Raw genomic sequence first — 25479 nt, 5'->3', positions numbered from 1 at the left:
TTTCACACATTCAGCAAAATGGCGGAAAGACGACTCCCAAGATCCACTACAAGGAGTAAAATTGTACAGTGATTTATTTTAAATCTAGAAATATTTTACATTTTTACATTAGTGTGCAGTTCATGATGTCTCAAAATACAGAGTGCAGATACATGTATAAAAGTACAATGTGAGGCTAACCACAGGTCTCAGTAAAGTTACCTTAATTATTTAAGGCATTAAATCCCCCATCTTAGATTTTTAAAAGTCACATATAATTACATTCAAAAATTCTTTTATGCAATTCAGCTAACATTTATTTTTAATTAAATCTGGACTGGTAAAAATGCAGATACCCTCATTTCAGTCTGATACAGCTCACTACAAAGCCTGTGATAAGGCTGAAGAATTTCACCAGTGAAGTTTGCGTATTTTCTTTTACTCCAAGCGAATTAACACACATTCTTCACTAAAGAAAGCAGAATAATTTCTTACGCAAGGTAGTTCCAGGTCCAAGCTGGGAGAAGATGGACAGCCAGGTACATTTCTCAGTGCTGCACAAGCCTTTACTTAGGAGACAAAGCTAACATTGGTTATTAACTATCACAGTACCTCTCTATGTGGATGTCAGGAAATACTGTGTGTCTTGGGAATTAAAAGAGTAGAGCTGAACTTCGAGCAACATTCTTTAAGTTTACATTCAAAAGCTTATTTGTATAAAAACAGCTTCTGTACACCATTTCAGAAAAACTGGGGAGACAAACATTAGTCAAATACATCAGCTGCATGATTTACTTGACACTGCCTATGAACACTGAATACCTAAGGGGGTTCAGCAACCATCTTGAGCTGATTGTGATTGCAAGAATTTGGACAGTACCTACATAGCTGAGCTCGGTTACCCTTAACAAACACATTTTACTGCTCTCCGCCTTCTTGTCCAGCTATGAAACAGTCAATACCAAAAAGCCCAATACATCTATAATCAACTTTCTTAAAAAAGGGTAGAATTGATACAGTATTTTGTCACCTATACCCAAACATTGTAGTTATCATAAACCATGGATTAAACTGAGAACACGCCTGCAATGTGAGGCAAAAAGCCATTATTTTGAATATCCAGCCCTTTAGCCAACAGCTACCACATTATTATTTCTAACACTGAATTCAACCAGAGATACTAAAGTTTCCAACCCCTTTTCTTTCTGATGGGTCATTACTTATCCCCACTAATTGCTTAATTGCTTTTCAGCCCTAAATACTAATTAAACCAGCAAATAATTTTGCTTCCTAACAAGACAGGAATGCACTCTATACTTCCATTTCTTAATACAAAACTGTACTGAATGTTAGTTCAGTAATTAGGATAGTTATCTGACAGTTTCTTTGTATCTGCTGTATACTTCGAGCTCTCTGTTTAACCCTGGTTGTGCATTTGTTCCATTAACATTCAAAGGAAGAATATATGCAAGACAGTATAGAAAAAAATCAACTACTTTTTCATCCTTCAACGTTAGACAGGGGTGAACTACACATTGATGTAACTCCAGTGTTTTACCTGTAAGAACAATGAAACACTATGTCTAAAATTAAGAGATATTCACAGTCAAGGTTCTTTGTAGTACCCAAAACAGCCAAGACACTACTATTCAGTTAGGTTCAGCAACAGAACAGCCCTACTGCAGATGCACAGCCTTAGTAGTTAAACCTTCACAGCTCAGAATCATTTGAGGATGCAGAGACGTTCTAATCTGCTTCACAGAACACATCAGGATACAGACAGACCTTGCCTTTTGTTCATTTGTTTCAAGCTTTTTGTTTGTTCTAACCATTACAAATATTCCCCTTTCTTGTGACTTCTCAGTGAGTTACCAGTGTTTTACACATCCTTTCACTGCAGTACTGAGCAAATGCAGCACTGTGTGTTGGCTAGTGAATTACAATACTAATTTATAACACAGTACTACATTCAGCTATTTTAGTTCCAGTTAGTTATCCATTAGACCAACAGCCACCAGATGAACCATTTGCAGAGATCAAAAAACCCCACTATCTTCCAATGTTCAGCACATCAGTCTATTTTAGTCAGTGTTCTGTTACAAAACATGAGAACTTTTAAACAGCATGTCTTATAACTAAACTACGTATTTTTCACAAAAATATAACTTCTGTTCTTCTAAATATCTCTACAGATCTGTGGAAAACAGCCGCTCTAATCAGTCAGTATGTTTTAAAGAAAATCCCATAAAAATATCACATCTAAAAGATCAATATAATATTCATCTTTGATTGGACCTAAAATTAATGTGCAGTCAAATCTGATTTAAAAAGTCTGACTAAAAAGACACAAGGATTGAAATATTTACATTATACACATTTTCCAATTACAGTGCTATTAGAAAGTGGAATGTTTGAGAATTAAAATATTTACTCAAGCCTCACAGGGCAGCTCCAGACCAGAGCAGCATCTTAATTTTGTGTATTTTTTGAACAGGAGCGATTTCTCATTAATTTTAACGTTTTTCACGTGTAGATTATTTCTCTGCCCAATGATGTGTAGAATTAGGCTCCTGAACTACCATCATGTCCCACAAAGTCATTAAGTTAAGTGTTAAATAACATTCATATTTATAACTATGTGACAGCATTGACTGTATATACACACACACTTAAAATCTTTGATTTCATATGGGTGATTCTAGGTAAAAAAAGGTGGATTTATATATAAAAGTAGTTGCTAGAAAAAAAATACCTATCTAAAGCTTTAGAATTTAGTACTGACAAGATCTCCATTTCTAGACCACAGAGAAATAAAACTTGGACAATCTTTAGATCAGTTAAATTGGCTCACAAGCTGATTAGCGTATTTTTTCAATACTACGCAATTTCACTGGCAAAGGACGCAGCCACTGAGGTCTAGAGCTCACACTCATTTATACTAGAACTGGGCAGACCTTCACACGATCTCCTTGGAAAGATTACTAGATTGAAGTCCATTTGTCCCTTGGAATTGCTCTCTCATCGTAGCCAGGTAGAGGGCACCCACTGGGGTTCTGTGTCAAGTTTGTTTATTAACCGAAGTAACTCTTGATACGCCTTATCAAGATCAGAATTCACAATTGCTGTATCAAAGTAGTGGCCATTGTTCTGTTCCATCTCCCTCGTCTTCTCTATGATTTCTCTCAGCTCTTCTGGCTGCAATCAAAAACAGAGAATTAGCATATGTAAGCCTCTCCCCTACAACAGAGATAACAGATAATTTTCTAAAGATGATATTTTCAAAAGTGACTTCAGGCCTTCAAGATTTTTTTTTTCCCCCTAGCTGTTACATACACTTAAGAAAATCAAAGCCACATATAGGCATACATGCAAGAAATACTCATTTCTTTATCAGGGAAAGGAGTTTAACACAGTAGCATTTACCCAACTGAAATAAATAGAACTCCAATACAATTAAGCAGAAAGAAAACAGGCATAGTTTAACACCAATAACAGTGTATTAATTTTTATTGCAAATGCATTCCTTGACTACTGCAATAAAAACCACAGGACATACATAAGATGAAGTATTTATATAAAATAAAGTTTTATTCATTGCATGTCTGTGATGGAGGAAACATGCCCATTTAAAGACTATGGCTATATTTGACTTGGGGGAAGCTGCGGGGGTGGGGGGGCGCATGGAGAAAAATCCCTCTGTTTTAAGACTTGGACTTCAATGGACTTTTAGATGTTGCATCCAGGCAATACATCACCCTTGCATCAAACAAGGAGAGCAAAACAACACAGCCATAGAACACAGTGAGGTTCAATTCCTGACCAACAGCCATATCAAGAGTCTGTTTGAGTTATGCTGGGAGAACTGTTCTTCCTCAGTATGAACTGCATCATGTTCGATTAGTACCTTGAAGATACTATGGTGGCAAAATGCTCCCACCAACCACTGTAGGGCAGATTTCAGTTACGAAGCTGAAGATCAACATATTTCATTATCCTAGCAATAAGCACTTTGTATCTCATAAGCTGATAAGGACCATTTCTGAGCTTGCAGACATCCTGGTTTAATCTATGGGTTTCAATTCCATTCTGTAGAACTAACTTCTCATTAACTAAACAATCTGAACTAGATAAGCTGAGATCTTGACACGACTCTGGTTGAAAGATGAAAAGTGATCCTACAGGACCAAACATTACAATAAAACTTCATCTGAAGAATTCTGGAGTACATTTTCAAATAAATAAATAAATGCATGCTTTTTCAAGGGCAGATAAGTTCTCAAAAGAAAAACAATAATCATTTGCTCCCTAGAATTACTCTCAGGTTTACTTGAAGACAAAGTTGGATTTTCCACTCTTGAAATAAAGGGTCATATTTTTGTACCCAAATGCAGGGACCCCAACTGAGACACTGTGCCCCAGCATTACTGAATTAGCAGTGGATTCCCTTGCCTCACACCTCTCACATTCTGTTAGGTGAAAGCATGCCTAGCCTTTCCCTCAGTATGGTCTGCCTGCTAACCTGGAGCACACAGATCTCAACTACACTGCTTCCCATATATTGTCAGTACTGTTACCATCTCCCAATTCCAAAGAAAGAGCATAGGAATTTGTTTACCAAAAGCATCTGTAAATGAAAAGCAGCATGGTTTCAGAAGAAGTGTTAGACACATTACCTTTGGGTTTTTCCCTTCTTTGGCCAATAAAGCACGTAATCTCTCTTGTGAAGGTGGTGCAACAAATATAATATACGGCTTCAAGTCAGAATTACGTAGTGTCTTCAGTGACTGCACAAATAGGATTTATTAAATATTTAACAGTTCTACCCATGAAAAGAGCATTTAATGATGCATTACTTACATGCTATCATTGATAACATACTCTTCAAACATGATGACGATTGTACAATATATTAACAGCAGTACAATTAACTGTAACAGGATTATCATTACCAGAGTTCAGTCACCATTTCCTACAGAATTGATATTCCAACATTTTTCAGCTTCATGGAGCCCAAACATTTACTTTTGTTCAAGAATATTCTTCGTAACTAAACTGAAGGAACATCTCTTTTGGTATCCAAAAGGAAAAAAAAAAGTCACCTACATCGATGTCAGTTTCCTTACAATGCTAAGGAATGGTATCAGCTTTGAACAGACAGAAGAATCTTTAAATACCACAATTTACTTTAAATACTACAATTTAACCTTTTCTGTATTGAAGATTAAAATACAAGGTATCAGATGCACTACTACTGTATGCTTAGCATTTTTTGGGGGCTGGTTACATTTATACCAAGAGACAAGAAATAAAAAGAACCAAACTGTAGTTTGGTTTTTCCAAAAGGTTCCTTCTATGTGTCTCGGGACAAACAACTTGTCTCCAAGACAGATTTTTGTAACCACAGAATTAGATCAATTCTCAAAGTGTTATGAAGTTTCATCTCATTACATGCTTTGCAACACCCATAAGCTATTCTAGTAAAGTATCACATGGTCCCAACTGGTCATAGTTAATTATAGCTTCAATACTACCAGACACTACTGATGTGTATGAATTTTAGGGCTTCTTTTGCAGCATCTAGGACAGCAGCAGACCTCATACATATTGTATGTATTAAAAAATGGGTCGTATTCCAGGCCTCTGCCTCTTCCCACGTTTGACTAAATCTCCAAGTTGAGGTCTATATGCATAGTTCGTCTCTTCTTTCTCCATAATCAAAAGGTCATAGCTAAAGAGCTTTTCAATATTTTTGATATGATGTACTTCAATCCTGTCTGTTATGGAACTGCATAAACATTCCCAAAATGCAGTTTCCAAATATAATCACAACCAACTTCCTCTCCATCTTCAAAAACCTCAGAGCTCACAGAGTAATTGGAAGACTGAGACACAAATCTTATTTTAATTAATTTTTCAATTCAGATAGTCCTCATCAGCTTTAAGTATCTGGAAACCAAGGGCCCTATTACCTTTTGCACAGATAAAGAAGATGTTCCTTGTTTGAAAATAGACGCAAGAACACTGTATTCATAACACACTAAACAGAGTCAACTGAACACCACTAAAAGAAAACTTGGAATAAACATGAAAATAGAAATTGAAAACACACTCATTTTATATAAACCAAATACAGCTCTTTAGATTTTCACAGTAGCTTCTACAATTAAAACACAACAAGCAACAGCTTTGCCATACCTGGGTATGAAGATTTAAAAGGCATATCTTGCCAGAGTTGATTACTTGCCGCACAGAGTCTATGCTGGTACCGTAGAGGTTCTTTTCAAACTCTCCATATTCAATGAACTTCCCTGCAGCTATGTCACTCTCAAATGCCTGTCGGGAAATGAAATGGTAATCCCTGCCAGCTACTTCAGTCTCCCGCCTGCTCCGAGTAGTATCTACAAACAAGAGCAACAAAAAAAAGCAATCGAGACAGTGATATACCTGTAGAACTGAAGAGGAGAAATAAGTATTTCTCCTAGAAGACATAATGGTAACCAAGCAAAAACAAAGCAGCATACGAAATATCCGAGAAATGCAAGTATTTTATCTTCTACAATAAATATCCCTGGACAGATTAAGTTGTCAGAGGTTGAACCTACAATTAGAGGTCTTCTTTACATTATCTAGAGGAAAAAATAGTCAACTACAAAAGGAATAGTTTCACCTGTGCAGCTGCATTCTGAATGTGAAAACAGCTATTAGTTGTTTATAACAAATTATATTGCTAAGCTGTTTGTAAACCTAATTTAGGGTACATTAGACATTAAAAATATAAAATTTGCTGAAACGTAAGAGGTTTAGGAAGGCACTAAAGCCATCTAAATTTAAATTTATGCAGGATATGTAGGTTAAAAATTCTTTGACCAATGTACCAGTTTCTTTTTTAAATTTCTGTAACTCCAATTTTATTCAAACTGAAATATATGCATGTCTTAGAATGCCTCTATAACTGTGCTGGGACACCAGATTTGCATTGTCTTACCAAAGAAACTTTTTGCCACACAAGATGTAACTTTATTTGCCCTTTATCCAAGAGCTGACTATATCCTGCTCAAAACCCCCAAACTCCTAATTACTACTTTCAACACAAGAGGATTTGTCTGCAGGCAATGTTTAGAATAGGCAATCGTATCTGCCCAAACTTACGGGGAACTGCAGAGGCAAAGCGATCCACTTCGTTATTCATAAGTCTTTGCCGCAATTCATTTTGGCCGCAGTTCTGCGGGCCGATCAGAACAATAGGCCGTTTCCTGTTTGCTGGCTGATGATACAGTGACATTTCCTCATAGGTCAAAATTTCCTCATTATCATAATCTTGAGGGAAAAACAATAAAATAGTCACAACATACTTTACTGCTAGTTGCACACATTGCCTGTCATGCAGTATCAAGCTTCAGGCAGCTCCTGACTCTCTGCCCAGCATCTAACAGAGTCACCAAAGCAACACAACCCCAAAGATCATCACTTTCCCAGTAAGATGAGGCTTTTTTTCCCCTTTCTGGAGAAAGAAAATGTGTTTCCACTTACTACTGATATAAGTAGCAGCATAAACTCAGGAAACAACTTTCTTGCCAAGGAACAAGTTTCTATTAGAAGAGTAACACTTTATATCCAACAACAACAACAATCATCATCCCAATCCCAAGTACTTTTGTAAGAATATAGTATCTATAGCCTACAAACTCTCTGTGGAGGAAGTTTCCATTTATTAAACTTAATTATACAGAGATGATATTACAATACCAGAATAAACTGGTTCATCATTGTAAAATTATGAGTGCTTCCATGCCTGAAAAGCTGTCTTTTTAGCCCTATAATCTGGTCTTTATTAAAGACACTAAATGACCCTACACATTCTGCCACCTCTTTTACATCTTTCACTAAGCACTATTATAAACCATACTACTGCTCCCACACAGAACATCATTAGGCAGTATTTCTAACATCATATCCTGAATTTCAGCATTCTTTTCACAAGGCTATTTACAGAATCTTTTATAGTTGCTTATAAGTGCACACACTGCACAAGATGTTGCTTACCATCATTTTTATTTGCATTGTACAAAACCTTTTTCCGTTTCTTTTTGTTTTTCTTCGCACACCAGAGTTTTCCTAACCAAAATAAAAATCATCACAATTAAATACCCGTACAGTAGAAACAGTCCTATCCCACCCACTATCTGGATCTTTAAAGTGGAAAGTTTATTCTTCAGTTTTGAAGAGGCATAATATTCTTCAGTTCATTACAACGGTTTGGTGTATTAAGCAGATGTTGCGTGTGAAGGACTTCAACTGAGTCATGGCAGATAAAATTCTTTAAGAAAAAAGGGGTTTTCCAAATCCCTCTACCTCATCCTAATTACATTGCACATAGTTATGAAAAACATGTGATGTATAAAACAAAGTGCTAAATTCAGACCTGTATTTACATGAAGAATTTCAAAGAATCATCCCACTTGTATTACAAAAAATGGAAGAATTTTCTACAACTCCACAACGACAAGGTTCCAGATATCACTAATTAGCACCTCTATAAGAGATAGATTATTTTTTTTAACTTGGAAAGCATATATCCAACCTGATTTTTCTGGCTCCTTGTCTTCTTCTATGGTTTGCTTCATTGCTTCTCTTTGTTGCTGAAAACTTTTTCCTTAATGTATTTTAAAAAAAAAGTAGAAAAGCAGTTAACATTTAGAAACCATTTCCATACTTTTTTTGTAATTACTTACTCATTTCACTTTTTCCTAAGCTTTTACATCTCTGAAGGTTCTAGTAGAATATAACATAAGAGAAATTTAAAAAGATAAATTAAAATTTGAAAAGAGAAACTAAAAAATTGCTGTGAAGCTTGTTTATTGCTTCGAAAATATATTCATCAAGACAGACTTGCAGAGCATTTGTACTATTCTGGACAGTTTTGCCTGGAAAATTGCAGCTATTGGAAAGACTACATTTCCCCACTATGATGATATGGTTTTCTAATTATTTTTGCATGTTAAATGCATTCTATTTATATACTAAATCTTTTGAACTTCAGCTTGAAAAAGACTGGCCTATATTTAAATCAGTGTTCCTCTCAACTTACTCAAATGTCATAAAGTAACAGCGTGATGTCCTACGGAATTTGAAGTCTTTTGTTCACTGTGTTTAACAGATCAGCAGATCTTTAATGGACTGCAGTGCAGTACATATTTCAATGCAAAAATTATATACTGACTTCAATGTCTAAAAACCCTATTACTCAAAGGCCCCCAACAGTCAGAAAGGAAGCATGCCTGTTAGCAAAGAGCTTCAGTTACTTGTAAGGGAAAACATGCAGAAAAGTTAACATTTTTCAAATAGACTACTTGATATAGTAAGAAACCTAACAGCCGCTCTCATCTCCGGAGCACCAGCAGGCTGAAGTCCCACATTTCTGCCTGTAGCCAGCAGAGGGAACTCGGAATCCACAGTGTCCCAAGGCAGAGGAGTAAAGGAAGAGGAGAGTAGTTCTTGAGGGGTGAGCTGCAGTGGAAGCGGAAGCTTTGCTCTGTGTTTAACATCTATACGTGGAGGTACTTCTAAAAGGTCAACCTTTTAAGTAAGTGAATTACATAACTAACAGTAGCCTCTGTTGCAAAAGGTTCAAAGTCACAGATATTTAAGGCAATGGGTATTTAAGGGAATATGAGCCCTTGAAAACCAGAATATTGCTCCTGCAGCTATGGGAACAACTGGCTGTCAAGCTTTTTCTAGAGTTTTACATACCAGGGATAAGGCCTGCCAATGGCTGATTATCTTCATCTCCATCTCTGTAAGCCTGCCACCAGTTTGGATCTTCTTGGCTGATCACATGGAGTATATCTCCTTTTTGAAAGGATAGGCCTAACTCTCGGCAGGGGACGTAAGGGTCATCAGAGGGATCATAGTCAAAATGCGCTTTCACGTGTATCTGTGGGAGATCAAATGTAAAAACAGAAGAGAAAAAAAAACAACTTGTGACTTCTGAAGAATTACACCCCATCTTCCTGTGACTGCAGTGGAGCTCTGATACATAAAAACACCCAAGATTCTATAAAATGGAAACTTTATCTGAGGCATACAAGAGATACTGGAATGGAATCATTACCTAGGTTAGCAATGGGTAAGACACACTTTTGCTAGGCTGGTGGAGCTGAAGGCCTGAATTTAACTCTTGTTAATTCTAAAGTCTATGCAATTTCCTCACCATTTTAGGAGGCAAAACCCCCTGAGCTACTAATTTAAGTTCTCTGCATTCAAGAAGTACCAGAGATATTCTGATTTGTTTACAACAATTAATAAATACACAATTGAAATCCATTTGCTCGGCTTTAGGTGAAGTTTCACTTGTAAAATGCTTCACTTCATCACCAACCATTAACATTTTTGTTTGGCTGTAATATAAATTGGTGCATTCTTTCTTCAAACTGTTAAAGCTGTCTCAAGAAGAGTATGTTAGCTAAAAAGATCATGAACAAGGTTTCCAGTGTACAAACTTTTCCACCCAAAGCATATTTGCAAGTTCCATCAATCCAATTTTTTAATATACACATAAAAAAATAGAGAAATTGGGAATTTCAAAATAGAATTCCAGAAGCACAGGCAGTTCTACTTTTATAATTTCTTACTATTTTAGAAACTGAGTTAAAATCATATTAAGCATTTCAGCTTAACACCATCAATCATTTTCAACAGTTAATTCAGGTGTTAGTAGTCTGGCAACAATTAAACCAATTTAAACAATTAAGCTTTGGTTTTGTCCCACAATGTAAATGACCTACAGAAGAAGCACGTATGCATTACTGGTAAAACAAGGTATTATCACCAAGCTCAAGAACTTATGTAGAGCTACTTACAACTGTCTCCTTCGCAGGAGGTGGCTTGCTCTGCTGACTGGGAATCAATACAAAGGTCAGAGTACCATGCATGTCGGCCTGAGATGAAAAATAGACTCTTCATATACAGTATCAAAATATGGCTTAAGGTTAAAAATTTTAATAAATAACATTTTAGGAAATGCTTCAAGAATTCCCATAAAAGGCAGCTCTTAACAGCAACCCTTAACTGGTTTGTAAGATACAGTACAGATACAGTGATTCAGCGACAGGCCAGAAAGCCAAATGTTGATATTCAGATTTTAAAAGCCTAGCATTCTTGATTATACATAAACTATTTCTATTTGAAGTGGAGCAGCTGCAATTCTGTCAAGCAGCAACTTCAGAGAAATGGAGAATAATATTCTCCTGTTCTGTTCAAATATACCAACATCTAAACATTTCTACTTGATTTTATGCTGTTAACATTATTAAAGTATACAAGACACTGTTTAAAAATTTAACACATTCAAATCCAGCATCTGTAAAGTACTTAATATCAATATTGCAATCACCCTTACTAAGAAAGCAGAACATAATAAATGTTCTGGCTTTAAAGAATTCTTATTTGTTTGCATACTTTTGTATGCAGAGTGTGTCTCCACACAAAGAATATCTAGACAAAATGCAAGTGCCAACCTGTGACAAGGTCTACATAGGTCTTACTACTTATATATCATTCCACGAACCGTAAGACAATTTATGTTGTATCAAACCAAAGCAAATGCATGTATCAAAAAATTCAGACCTAAGCCTTAAACAAACATAACTAAGCATAACATGATTAGGCTGCAGGAAAGGAAAATCCATGATTTTCAGTCAGCATGCATAACTGCATTCCACAAGGAATGCACAGAATTTCACAGTGATTGTGTGAATAGTCTTGTCTAAAGTCATGCGCAGTTTATTATCATTTGTGTAGCAAGTGGTGAGGCAAAATTAAAGGGAAAGTAATTTCCTTCTCCTGTGCTAGTTTTAAGCATTTTTTGGGGACTGAAATATTTTAAAACCTCACTTCCACATTACAAAACACAGAAGACAACATATAAAGCATTAAAAATTATTTAAATTAATGATTTTAAAAGTATATTTAAGAAACACCTACGTGTTGGGGTTTTTTTAAATTTTCAGGAAGTAATTTGCTCTTATGTTAGTGTATTGTGGTTTTAAATCTTTTATTCTGTAACTCTAGGTTGCAGGAGCTGCTCAAGAGCAGAACAAGCTCTCTGCAGAGAACTAAACTGTCAGAGTTGACTTATCTGTCAAGCATCTACAAAACATTCTTTTCAGAAGCATAGGACTTAGCTAAATACGGCTTTTTAAAAAAATACAGATGGCAATGGAGACAGTTGCAGAGCATGAAGAATCTCAGATATCTCTGATCCAAAAAACACAAGCAGATTGAAGGCTTTTCAAATAACTATAAGAATCTTTTTAAATGGCTTAAAAAACCCAAACAACCCCCCCCCATTTTTGCCTCTACTTCCCTCCACTTGACCTCATTCCATGCATTAGATGAAATATTTTAACAGCAAATTTCAGAAAAAAAATCCAACTAAAGGTAGAAATTGCCCATTAAAACTACAGTCTTTCTTACTGCAGCATGAGACCACCTCATCTATGGATATTGCTACCTATTCGTCCTACAGTAATGCAACCTACAGCAGAACCCAGGTATTTGTCCTGATTCCAACTGGTCTATAGAACACAGATCTACTAAGTAATTTGATGATTTATTAAATATAATTATCTTTTTTTTCCCCCCCAAAGACCCTATTAAATAAGTCCTACAGGATATTTCCAATGTTTTGTATCAAAGTTACAAATTAACTTTTTTAAAAAAATTGTCATTTTCACCTGTTTTCACTTTGACATAAAATCTTGCCTGCTGCAATCAGACCAAAGCTTCATCGTCAGGTTCCAGGTGTCCCATCTGGGACACTAATCAACAGCAGGTACCAGGGAAAAGCATGAGACAAGCAAAACTGGGCAACAGAAAATACTGGTAATTCCCAGCTTTTGACATGGTACCTCACAGGGCCTTCAGAGTACCTCTGCATTTACTAGTTCCTGATGGATTTCTTGCCTGTTGTTTTGACTAGCTGCTTTTGAACTGATGTATAATTTTGTCATGAATGGTAAAAGTATAATACACAGAAAAATGTCTATGCTGGTAAACTGCTAGACAAAGGAGTTTTTATCAAGAGTGAAAGAACAGGAAGTCTAGTCCTGTAAATGTTCCATGTGATACAATTTGTGCTGGGTTAAGTCTGGCCAGCAACTAAGCACCCACCAGCTCCTCATCAGCCCCCTTCCCCAGCAGGATGGGAGCAAGAATCAGAAGACCAAAAGCAAGAAAAACTCATGGCTCAAGGTAAAGACAGTTTAACAAGTGAAGGGGAAAAAACCCAACAAGTGATGCCAAGGAAATCACTCACAACTCACCACCCAGTTTTTATTGCTCAGCATGATGTTATACGGCATGATATATCACTGTGGTCAATCCAGGTTAGCTGTCCCAGCTGTGTCCCCTCCCAACCTCTTGCTCACCCCCAGCCTACTCGCGGGCAGCGGACAGAGTGAGAAACAGAGAAGGCCTTGACACCGTGCAAGCACTGTTCAGCAATAGCTAAAACATTGGTGCATTATCAACACTGTTTCAGTCTAAAGCCAGCCTAAAACAGAGCATCATATAAGCTGCTATGAAGAAAATTACCTCCATCCCAGTCAGACGGTACCACAATCAGCCAGCCACACATTTATTAATCGAGGACTCAGAGACAAAGATGAAAAATCATGACTTTACAGAGCTAAATGAAGTTTTCCTCAGAAATCATTAAAAGCAAGTCTCAGGATGATAGCTTGACTCTTCCACATTTGTAGGCTTCATTTTTGCAGGCAACCGCCACTATACTTACTTGTATCATACTATGCATCAGAAAGAAAACTTGAAATGGCCCTCCACATATAAACACTAGCTATCAGAATTAAAAGACTTTTAAACTAGTGCTAAATATGAGTACAAATGACAAGCAGAGCCAACAGGCTTCAGTCTTATGAAATGAATATTTTTTGCAGGGAAAACAAGAAGCGTCCAACTCACCAACAAGTCAAAAACTTCATTAACATCTTTTCCACGAATCTCAATGCCATTAATCTCCAGAACTTCGTCCCCTTCATGTAACAGCCCACTCTTCTCCGCGGCACCTCCTTTCACTATTCGACTAATGATAACAGAATCCATTTCATTGCGAACAGTAGCACCCTGTGTAGTAGCAACACATTCTGAATTTATCATACATATGAAACTCAAAGCCATCTATTGTATGTATTCCAAGCCAGTGGAGAAACTATGTTGAAAGAGAATGCATGTAACAGCTCAGATTCATATACCCAATGCTCCAGTTTAAAAAAAACCCCACCGCTTAATTTCCTCCAGTTGCGCTAAAGATCGAGGAATTGAATTGCTCCACACCGTAGGGCTCATGATTTTTTAAAAAACATATTCCTAAGGAAACACTTATTTGAAAGATGCAAAATGGAAAATGAGAGTTGGAAAACTAAACAGATCCAAAACCAAACCAAAAAACCGTATGGTTGGCACAAGGCCATAAGCTCCCCTGCAGCAAAGTGATAGTGCCTTCTGTCAAGAAGTCATGTCCAAACCCAAGTTGACAGAAGATGTACGGATTTTGAAATGGTAGCATGGCTACTGCTATATGAAGATACAGACAAGTTTACCATCTATGATTAATTCTTATTTTGGAGGGAGGGAGGGAGGGAGGGAACTTACAAGTTAAACATCACTGCCACATTCAAATTCTAAAACTTTCACAGGAATCTGCAAAGGACAAAAAAGTTTACCTCCTTTACATATAACTGAGTGAGTACCAGTACTTACCAATGGAATATCCCGAGCTTTCTCAATGCGAACTATTTTAACCGTCTCCCCTCCATACACGCCAACATTCTCATAAATTTTTTCATCTGTCACAGGCTCTGGTTGCATTTCTTGTTCCGCAACCTTATCATGAGCCAGTAAAAGTGCCTAGTGTTAAATAAAACCAGCTCAGTTACAGAAAATTTCACACTTCATATGTATACAAAATAGCAGAGTTGAATGAAATTCTGCAATTTGAATAGTCTTTGCAGGTTACAGAATATTGCAAACTGACTCAAGCAATTAAAAAAAAAAAACCCAAAAACATTTATCATAGCTATGTAGCACCTATTGCTTTCCAAAACTTTCCTTTCAGATTGGAAAAGAATAAAAAAGAATTTTGATCACACAACTGTGACCGTACTTACAGGCTCTCCTTCCTAAAAAAAAAATTGGTTTACTTTGTATGTGACTGAAGATACAGACATAAGAAGTTACTGCAGTGAAAACTACTCATGGATTTACATCATCACCACAGGGCAAAATTCCCTTTATGCACTCTACAGTAAGCATGAAACAGCTGTGAAAAAAACAAAACAGATAAGCAAAGCAGCTCGTGCTGCCCTGACTCTACTGATCTACTGCTACTGTTTACGTGCAAATTACCCCATAATACATGTAGAACATAGCAAGGGCTGAATACTAATCAAGTGTAGTGCATGACTGAAGTTTCCATTAGTTGCTGGAAATTGGAAACTCATCATCCTAGAAAAAGAATATTAAGAGATCTGCACAGAGTTGAAGAATAAACTCCATCCTTGCTCAGTCAGCCTAAGACAATTGCAAAAAATAAGTTATACTGAAAACAGCATCAAGAAATACATCCATTAGATTAGAAGATGCGTTTTGTTTTACCTGCATGTGAGGGGCGTTCAGCAAAGCATTAAGCTCTTGCCCATCTTTATGGTGACTAGGTTTCAAAACACTCTGTACCTAAAAAGAAATTAAGTAGTAAAACTCTTAATCTACCCATTTATCAACCCTCGCTCCCCTACTCAAGCACAAACCCCTAATTGCAATTATTCATTTTGCTGAACGTAAAGCATATCCACACAGTTGTTACACTGGCAGATTGAACTTAATTTGGTACACATTAGGAAAACATGCAATCAGACCACAGGACTCCAGCTATCTTGCCTCAGTAATTATCTACTAAATCTAAGCTGGTATCCAGCACATCACACAGATTTGTCAATACGAGAGACTGGCAATGAGCTCAGCTACCACAAACATGCACACACACACAAAAAATTTACTCTAGAAAGGAACATGGTAGTGAAATCAGCCACAATGAAGTCTATTACGTGAATATGCTGGGTCTTCTAAAATGGACTAATTTCTCATTAACATGACTAGAATCCCTTCTCCTTAAAAGCAGATGGTTTATTTTCACCCAGACTATTTCCACCAACTGCGAGACCAAAGATTCCAAGACAGGTTTTGCAATTCATCCTGGAGCCCCTGCCTCAGAAAGTATACGAGTCAAAACTTCAGAAGGTCCCAGAAAACCAGCTTTCTTTGGCTGGTTCCAAAATAATGCACATTAACACAAGGGCAGTTTTTGCTCAAGCAGCTTCAGTTGCCAAAACAGGTTTGCCTTCTCATACAGTTACCAAACATGCCTTGCCATCATCTCTTGCAAATACCGGTATGCTTACAGAGAAAGCCAGGAGCAGGGAAGTCCCTCTTGTCTAAAGGTGAGGCTGAAGATACTTTCCATAGCCATTATCCTCTGGCCTGATCTGACCAAAGGCACACAAGTCCAAAAGCACAAATGAATCCAGAGGCATCAAGAGTAGATTATACATATGAGAGGGGCAGCTTTCAGTGGGATAGAAAACATTTTTTCCAAGAGCTTTTTACTCTTAAGGATGAGGTAATGTGACATCAGAGAATCAAGAAACCACAAGTTCCAAAGTGAAAATAATTAAGCTTTCTGTGATCTAACAATATCTGAAGGTCCCAAGAGCCTCTACCCTGGGAGCAATTATCTATAGAAAGGCTAACAACTCTCTTGGATGCTACCAGATGACAGTACTGAAAACAGTAAAGATAATTTCAAATTCTAGCAGAAGCCACTAAATGAACAGCTCTCATGGAGCAAGATCCTTACATTGCCAATCACTGTCACATGGAACAAGTTCCTGTGCTTAGCAATAAACCTGGCACAACCTCCAAAAGCTTTCCTTATGAGATACCTAGAACGTGCCTCATGGGGAACAAACACAGCATAGCTTAGAACAGTCAAACAAGAAGCCGGATTTAAACAATTTTTTTAACTGATTTCTTTAAAACCATAGAGAACAGAAAGAATTCAGTTTCAGAGAGGCCTGACTTCAGTCATACCTCTGAATTGGCCAGGAAGCTATTATCCCCAGCTTAGCCTGAATTTTGGGATGCCATACAGCAGACAGAGCACTGTAAAGGATGTATTTTACTAACAAATTTTCCTTCGGTGTTGAAAGAAGAGATTCTTCTATACTAAAGACTTTCTCATAGAGGTTTATTCTAGGTCTTTACCTTTCAAGGGACTTTCAGTTCCTTTCCTGAAGGAGCAACAAAAAACTTCAAAGCCTTATTTATCCAAACTTTATGACTCTTACATTAAAATCTACTTAGAAAGCAACTTAGAAGTCCTGTAAGCAAGACAACCTTTCGAATGCAAGGTCAGAGGCTGGGCATTCCACAGGAGAAAAGCAAGCAAACAGGCCCAACCAGTCATTCCGTGTGAGGTGAATATTCTTTATTCAGGTTGAATTTCTGCTTTGAATAATTTAATTATTCAAAACTTTAATAGACCCCTCCCCAACAGAAAGATACATTTACTATTTGTTTATTTAATGAAGCACTAGGAAAGCTTCAGGCTGTTATATACAACACTTATTACACCAGTATTGCCACATGTCAGACTCCTTTGTAACTTGTGGTAATGAATCCCCCAGCTTCATCAGAAAAAAAAAAATTGGAATGGAAGCTGTCATTCCAGAAGTGACACACTACAGATAGCATAGGCAATCCACACTAAATATGCATCAGTAATACTATTTTCTTAACTCTTCAGCCTAGTTTTTATTGTTAATTAAATTAACTTTAGTTCAGTCAGCTCCCAAGACGCTACCAGTTTGGTTTCATTATACACACCACAATTTGGAGGCACGTACTGTGGAGGCACACACTGGAGTGATAGTAAATAGTCAGAATTTGACTGCACCTGCAAAATCCTGTAGTTGTTTACTCTCTGACAGTCCTGCTCACATGAGAGAATATACATATACATTCTAGTATACTTATACCAGAAGTTACAAGCTTCCAGTGCATCATCTCAAGAGCACTGATCTGGTATAATTGCCTGCACTTTCTGAAGTGAACAGTAGCAAGGTCGAAACCTTTAGAAACATAGACTATATAAATTGAGCCTATGAAGTATATTCAATAGCAATAACATCTTTAAGGTATTTGATATGTACTGTTACAGGTGAAAAATTACGAACGGTCTTGAATGCTGCATCAAATATTCTTACCAGGTCAAGATTCAGACCATGTTCCCCTAATCCTTGTCCCCATCTTGGTTAGGTTTAAAGGATTTAAAATCAATTTAATTACACTTGATGTTTACTGGCTATTTTTATTTAAGACTTGGAGTACACCACATTACATGAAGATTAGCTCTCTAAAATAAATTCCTTAAGCTTAAGTGCTTCATTCCACCTTTTTAATTCAATTAAAGTTTCTTTTAAAACAAGGAAAAATCTTGAGTTGTTGGTGTCTAGTTATCAGAATTGGTCGGAAAAGTTAACTGTACAAGTGTACTACTAATTTTAAGAATTTCCTAAAGAGGTCTAGAAAACAAAAATGTAGCATTCCACTCTCATGTATTGTTAATGGTTAAAAAATTCAAAATCAAAAAACTTTTCACAACACACTGTTCATATACATTATGTTTTATAAAAGCAAATCATCAATTAAATAGTAAATGAAAACAGATTTTTTGATTTAAAGTTCAGTGTAGGAAACGACAAATCCCCTCAAACACACTTCCAAAAGTATTGTTTAATTAATTTTTACCTTTTTTTTTTTTTTTAAAGGGAGGATGTTTCATGTTGCAATAGGAAATTGTATTGCAAACTGTCTTTTCTTGTTAGAGCTGTGGAAGCATGAGCCCTAGAACAGGTTCTCTTCCACACCATAAAGCCTCAGACAAAACATGTCTGTAGCTTTAGACTAGGACATGCACTCCAAAACAATTTCAGAGTTATATACTCTCACTGATGCCCTGTGCACTACAATATGCACATTAATTTTAAATGGCAGGTAATGCTAATGTTATGCATGTATCTGCTATTTTTCTTTCTTGTAATATCTTGTGTTTATCATCACCACGATGTTATCAGTATCTTAAATCCAGACTTTGGCAAGTGTCTTTTCAAAAACACCCTGAAGTAAGTAAATGAACTGCTTTCTGGAGGAGCTTCCCACGCCTATGTTTAGGGATGGGGGGGGTGGAAAGATACAACCAAAAAAATCATAGTACAAGAAAAAACCTAGGCATGCAAGATAGACACTTTCTCAGGGTAAAAAACAAAAGCAAAATCAACTTTTCCTAAAGCAGAAATAATTTCCTCCCATACTACTACCATAACAAATACAGAAGCCTTTCCAAAAGGAATAAAGGACCTGAAAAATGAGCGCAAGATCTTCTATTCAGGCAAGACTAGGAAGTACAGAATGATGTGAATGGAGGCCTCAAGGTGTTCCTCTTTAGACACTTCTGTCAGTTACAGAAATATTTGTCCTGAATTTCCGGTTCAATCATTTCAGGATGCTATTTAACATATTGCAAAACACAAATCACTTAAATACACAAGAAGCTGAATCACCAATCAACTAGATTACATTTGAAAAAGGGAACAGACATACGCAATATATTGCCTTTTCAGGAATTTCAAGGCTGGACAAGACAGGGATGGGAGATGAAGAATCAAAACAAGTGTAGTGATATGTTTGCCTTTTATGTAATAGTGGGTGATGACAAAACTCCATTCGTTTAAAAATTTTAGATTAAAGAAATATTTTCTTTATGCTTAACCTTCTTCATGGATTGCTAAGAGACATAAAACTGGTTTTGCACCACCTTCTCACTGTGGAATTTAACAAATCACCTGAAAAGAGAGGAGTATGTTGGGAAGGTGAGGGAAGATGAGGAGGAATATGAAAGTTGGAAAACAGACCTAGAGTTTTCCTAGGCATATTTTCTTCTTGGAAACTTCTATTAAGCAGTAAGTAAAAGGACATCATATCCATGAAGGGGAAAAAACAGCTTTCTTAAAGAGACAAATCCGTAACATCCTATATTATAAATGAAGACTCAAAAACTCTGGCTTGTATCTGAATGACACCCTAAACTAGGCCTGTGTTAAGTGGTTGTTTGGGGAACTAGTTTACAAACAGAAGCTAACTGAAAAGGTTCCTTCAGGCTCATGGACATCAAAGATGACTAGTGAGGAGTCTACAGCAGCCTATAGCATGATGAATAAGCCAGAGGGAAGCTCGTATACAAAATACTCCCACCTGGTTTTGGCACAGTCTTACCTACAAGCCTAAACAGGAAAATCCTGAGCTTCACTTTAATCAGCACATTGCACCTTTAGATAATATTTAAATGACATCCCTCAACAATCAGTAATTTCTTCCGCAAAAGAACTTCAAGCTTGCTACAGTGTTGTTTTCCTTGACTGACAAGGTTTAAGTCTAAAAAAAGCAAGGAGGGGTACGAGTTGTTGAAACAGGAAAGAGTTGTTGAAAAAAATTGGTTCAGGCAGAAAGAAAAACAGATACCAAAAAAAACCCCAAAAAACAACCCATGAAACAAAACCACATCTTGCTGCCGCACTGAAACTGGAGCAATCTGCCTTTGAGCAACTGGAGAATAGCTATATACTGGCTCAGGTACTCCAACTGATGTACCTGAGCCAAGTTTGAACAGGTAAGTTCGGTTCACTGGGTGCTAAATGCTGGAGCATTTACCCAGCCTCTGGATCTGGCTTGCCTGAACACTACAGTGCTATACTTGCACTGATAACTGGTATTCAAGCTAGCTAGCTTAAAGTTAACATATATCCATATAAGGTGCGGTCACACTTCACTGAAATATATATGTGCACCAGGACATGGAAAATGAAAATAGTTACTGAGCAACCCCTCAGAGGGTCTTAGCTGCATCCAGCCACATGTGAAAACTCATTCTGTTCACAGCAACTTAGCATCTGATGAGTTTTCTGTAAATTACTAAATGCTTATAAAGCTACTGTATACAGGTATTGCCCATCTATGTTCAAGTGAATAAGCCTCAAAGAAAGTAGTTAACCTGGCTGAAACTATAGTTAAGATCTGACTGTAAAGATTAAAGTTAAAAATCTTGCTCAAGTAAGTTTCTAAAAGTGTATTTTAATAATTTCTAAAAGACATAACAGATCTTATAAAAGAGCTGTCAGACAAAAATTAAGTGTAATCTGACCATCATAGCAGTAATTAAAACGTTGAAATTAGGTATTAATGGATCTGTTGCTCAGAATGCTTGTTTGCAGTATGGTTGTATTTTCAGAGATGCCTCCCAATTTAAGAACCATGGCTCAACTCAGAGTTATGTCACAATAATAGAGAACTGTAATTCAATTCCTGAATGCTTAGAATAAAAAAGACTGAAGGTAAAAGAGTCAGATTTTCATAACCACTCCCGTTTCTTATCTTTAAACATAGTACCTTTTCTGTTACGTTATCTACCCATGCTAAAAAGCGAGTTCTTATCCCCCCAAATATTCTTCTGGTTACTGTTTGGAAACCTGGAAAAACTGGATACAGCAAACGGTGACTACTATAATCCCTTTCATATTCAACATTCAGTAACTCAGGCAAGCTTGACAAGTACATATTTCAACAACAACTATGATTATAGGTTTTATACATACCACAGAGATGTATACTGTACATACCTCTTGTGCTAGTTCTTGTGCATTGGAGATGAGAGGATATGGAGGGCTGGCTTTGTTCATATGGACTGTAACAGCATTGTGTATCTTAAATGCATTCTGAAAATCAGTATTTTGAACAAGCTGTAAAATGAGAGAGAGATCCTCCTGGCTCTGAGGGTCTACCAAAACGTGCTGGATATGCTTAAGAGAAGTTAACAGTTCTTCCACTTCTAGGTAGGAAATAACAAAATACAAATAAGGTACGAGTTAACAAGATTCATAAATAAGTATCATTTATATTTTTACCAAAATTTTTTTTGCTGTTCAGTTTTTAATCAGCAATGATGTATGCAAGTTTATTAGTTATCCATTATTCACTCTGATTTTTATTAGCAGAATGTACCTGAATCAAAATAAATAAAAAAAAAATAAAAGGACCCCAAGACAGTAAAAGCAGAAATAAAAAACTTGATACACTGTTTAAATTTAAATTCCTATTGCAGGAGCCCTTCTTCTCTGAAAGAAATCACTGATACGTAAAAGATCCAGTAATTGCAGCTCATGTATAGCTAACTGCGAAAGAGGGACTATTTTGCAATATGAAAATAACTCTTTTGCTAAACTAATTCTGATGCACTGAATATTCACTGTTATTCTGATACATCTTTCCATGTATACCGGCCACATACGGCAGAGATATATACAGTTCAACTAAATATTGCTTACTTACAGAATGAGTGTTTGATAAGTAAACTACACTCAATTTCTAAACATAAAATTATGCTCAGTCTTAGCACATTAAAATAAAAAGGTAAGGATGAAAAAAAATAATACCTATGGCCAGAGTCCTAAAAGTCATCTGCACCAGTAGAAAGTCCAAATCTTTTACCTATCAGATTATCAGTTCTGCTTGGACCATAAGATATTTTAATGTATTTCAATAATCAGTTTTTACGTGTTTGCAGAATACTACACATGTACTACATTCTTCAGCTTCAAGAACTATTCTGATGCTTTACAGGTGCTTTTTAAAGACTGTCAACAAATTTACTTTTTTTTTTAAATCAATGTGAAACTACGTCACTTCTCAATATTAAGTACTTGAGAAACTACCTAAACCAAGGAATATGAATCATACCTAGAATGCATATAAACCCAGGTAAGAAATCCTCAAGTAGACCAAGAAAAACAGCAGATGTTTTAAGCCTGAAATAAATGTACGCACTCTTACATATTATCTGAAAAAAAAAAAATCTGTTCAGCCACAAGAGGCTAGTCAGCTAACTTTTATTTTAGTAAGTTCAAGTAAGGTAGAATTTTGAATCCTGGTATTTTTTAAAAATGAACAACAAGGAAAATCCCACATTTTAAAACTGTCAGTTGATACTGAGGTCAATTTCCTTTACTGGTATCAAAATATCAGCTTTGAAAATTATTTTTAAGTTTTAGCAACCTTCACTTATTCTTTATGAGCTAATTAAATAACAAATTAAATAACATTAAAATAGGAATGCTATCAAGACATCAACTAAGCTGCATTTTTACATGAAAAATCTCAGTAGATACTGATCACTCACATGGATACATTCTGTCAAGAAGTTTCCTTTACCTATTTTTAACCTCAGATTCACCAGTATGCTAAACACAATGCTACACTCAAACTTGTTGAGTACAAGATTAAAATGGTTGATAAATGGGCACATGAAAACCATAAAGCCTAATAAAATATGCATTTCAAACAAGTTTAATGATTTTAATTTCAGACAAAGCATACCTCCATATACGTTTTAAATTTTGAGTTTGCAAGTCAGTCATCTGTATAATAAAAGGAAACAAACAATCTAGAGCTACTACTCTTGCATTTTACTGTCTGCAGGACAATAAAAAAAAAAAAAAAACCCTCCAAAACCATTCCACACATGCTAAAGTCATCCTACCCACCAAAGGTCAAGGGCTTCTTCCTGTAACCACCAAGGAAACAAAGGGCAGTAGTACGAAAGCTGCACAGAAAGCTTGGATACCGGCTGTGCAGGATATTCCACAGGTGAAATCCAGTACTGCTCACAACGCTAATTAAGGCAGCCAATGTCGCATTGGGGAACTGTATACACAATATACTGCCTATCACACAGGGGGAAATGCCATTTGGAGAGAAGGCTAAAGAACACTCTACAACCAAGAATATTTGCCAGCAAAATTCTTATCTAGTGGAGCATGCAGACTACCAAAGCATCTCAGCAACTGATTCTCCCAAGTAGGAGGAAGTGCATTATTTTCAAGAATTTAAAAAAAGGGTAATGTAAACCAATCAGATGTTATTGTAAAGTTCCTACTGCTACCTGCTCACTTATAAACACACCAACCCAAAATTCTGCTACTTGTTACTGTTACCAGATTCAAAAAACTGGGAGGCATTACAGAAAAACCTCACTTCTTCTAACTCTTCGTATGCATAAATTATTTTATTCCATTATTTCTGATTTGTCTATCCCCTCTTATATATCTGAGAATTCAAATACATACACACACGTACACACACAATTCCTTCTAAAAACATATTCCATACAAGATATAAATACATATAGAAAGATAGACATCTTATTCTGTATCTATAAGAAAGACATCCTGTTCCTACATGCCTCTACATATTCTCTTTTCAGCACTTTGCTCGTTCCGTGTTGCCCTTTCTTACAAACTACCACAGTACTCTCCTCCCCATATAATCCCCTTTTACGCTGAATCTTTATCTGTGCTGTATGCAAAAGCCCTATACCAAACTACATCCACCCACTATGAAACAGCAAACAAATACCCACCTCATCACAATTCTAAAAGAGAAATAACATTTGAAAGGGATGAAATTAAATGTTCTCCAAAAGCTAGCAATCCATTCCCTAGTCATTGTTCAATAAAAAAACCCATACACATAAAATCATATACAAATCTGTTTTATGCATGTCTAACTCTCTCCAGGTTCCTGTTTCTGAATTCTAAATCACAGATCAGATTTCAGTGCGGGGTTTTTTTGTTTGGTTTTGGTCTTTTTTTTAAAAAATAAATAAAATAAAATAAATGCCAGGTAACAAAATACTCTAGAAATTTCCTATTGAAAGGGTTGTCTTGAGGAAAAAAGTTCAGTAAAATACTAACATCTGCATTTACTCACAGAAAAAAGTCTGGGTTCTTTTGCAGAACAAGTCCATTTTTTAATCGCAGATCAATTAGCAATCGACTTTTTTTTTTTAAGTCTTCTTTTACAAGAAGTGTTGCTGCCTTTTTCCATTAGGCTATGAAATGGCTGGAATGTGACTGAGCACTGTGCAACATACGCATTAATCAAAAGACTGCCAGGGCAAAAGTATGCAACTGCAGGGGAGGACCCGTGGTCACAGCTCAACATCTTAGATCAGAAAAAGAAGAGAAAATAGTTTCTGTTTATCACCTTAAACAAAAAGTTATGAACAGTAAACGTAAGATATAATTGGCTTTATTATATGTCAGCAACAATATCTTAATTCCCAAGCTTTTTTACAGATCTCTAGAGTACTCTATGTGCTAGTACTAGCACTCTAATGCTCCATATATTACCTGAATTACAGGGCTAAGAAAAGTATTGTTTTATCCCCAACTACTCCTGAAAGTTTATTTATAACATACTTATAATATGTTTTGGCCAAGGTATACAAACAAAAAACAGGTAGCTTTTCCCTTCTCT

At 36.3% G+C, this 25479-nt stretch overlaps 1 protein-coding gene across 1 annotated transcript in view; it reads right to left on the bottom strand.

Annotated features, from left to right (window-relative positions):
* Positions 1-2565: 2565 nt before the first annotated feature.
* Positions 2566-25479, bottom strand: part of MPP5 (membrane protein, palmitoylated 5 (MAGUK p55 subfamily member 5)) — a 27213-nt gene continuing 4299 nt past the window's right edge. The window contains exons 2-13 of the mRNA XM_009702428.1: positions 21786-21994; positions 15652-15729; positions 14758-14904; positions 13960-14121; positions 10839-10916; positions 9730-9913; positions 8561-8632; positions 8023-8094; positions 7129-7296; positions 6175-6377; positions 4653-4763; positions 2566-3174 (exon numbers count right to left, since the gene is read on the bottom strand). Of these exons, the coding sequence (XP_009700730.1) occupies positions 2998-3174; positions 4653-4763; positions 6175-6377; positions 7129-7296; positions 8023-8094; positions 8561-8632; positions 9730-9913; positions 10839-10916; positions 13960-14121; positions 14758-14904; positions 15652-15729; positions 21786-21994 (1661 nt within the window). The 3' untranslated portion in view covers positions 2566-2997. The remainder of the gene's footprint in view (positions 3175-4652; positions 4764-6174; positions 6378-7128; positions 7297-8022; positions 8095-8560; positions 8633-9729; positions 9914-10838; positions 10917-13959; positions 14122-14757; positions 14905-15651; positions 15730-21785; positions 21995-25479) is intronic.

This window comes from Cariama cristata, unplaced genomic scaffold (genome assembly GCF_000690535.1).
Source record: "Cariama cristata isolate BGI_N322 unplaced genomic scaffold, ASM69053v1 scaffold19380, whole genome shotgun sequence".
Taxonomy (NCBI): domain Eukaryota; kingdom Metazoa; phylum Chordata; class Aves; order Cariamiformes; family Cariamidae; genus Cariama; species Cariama cristata.
This window is presented reverse-complemented; position numbering and strand designations above follow the sequence as displayed.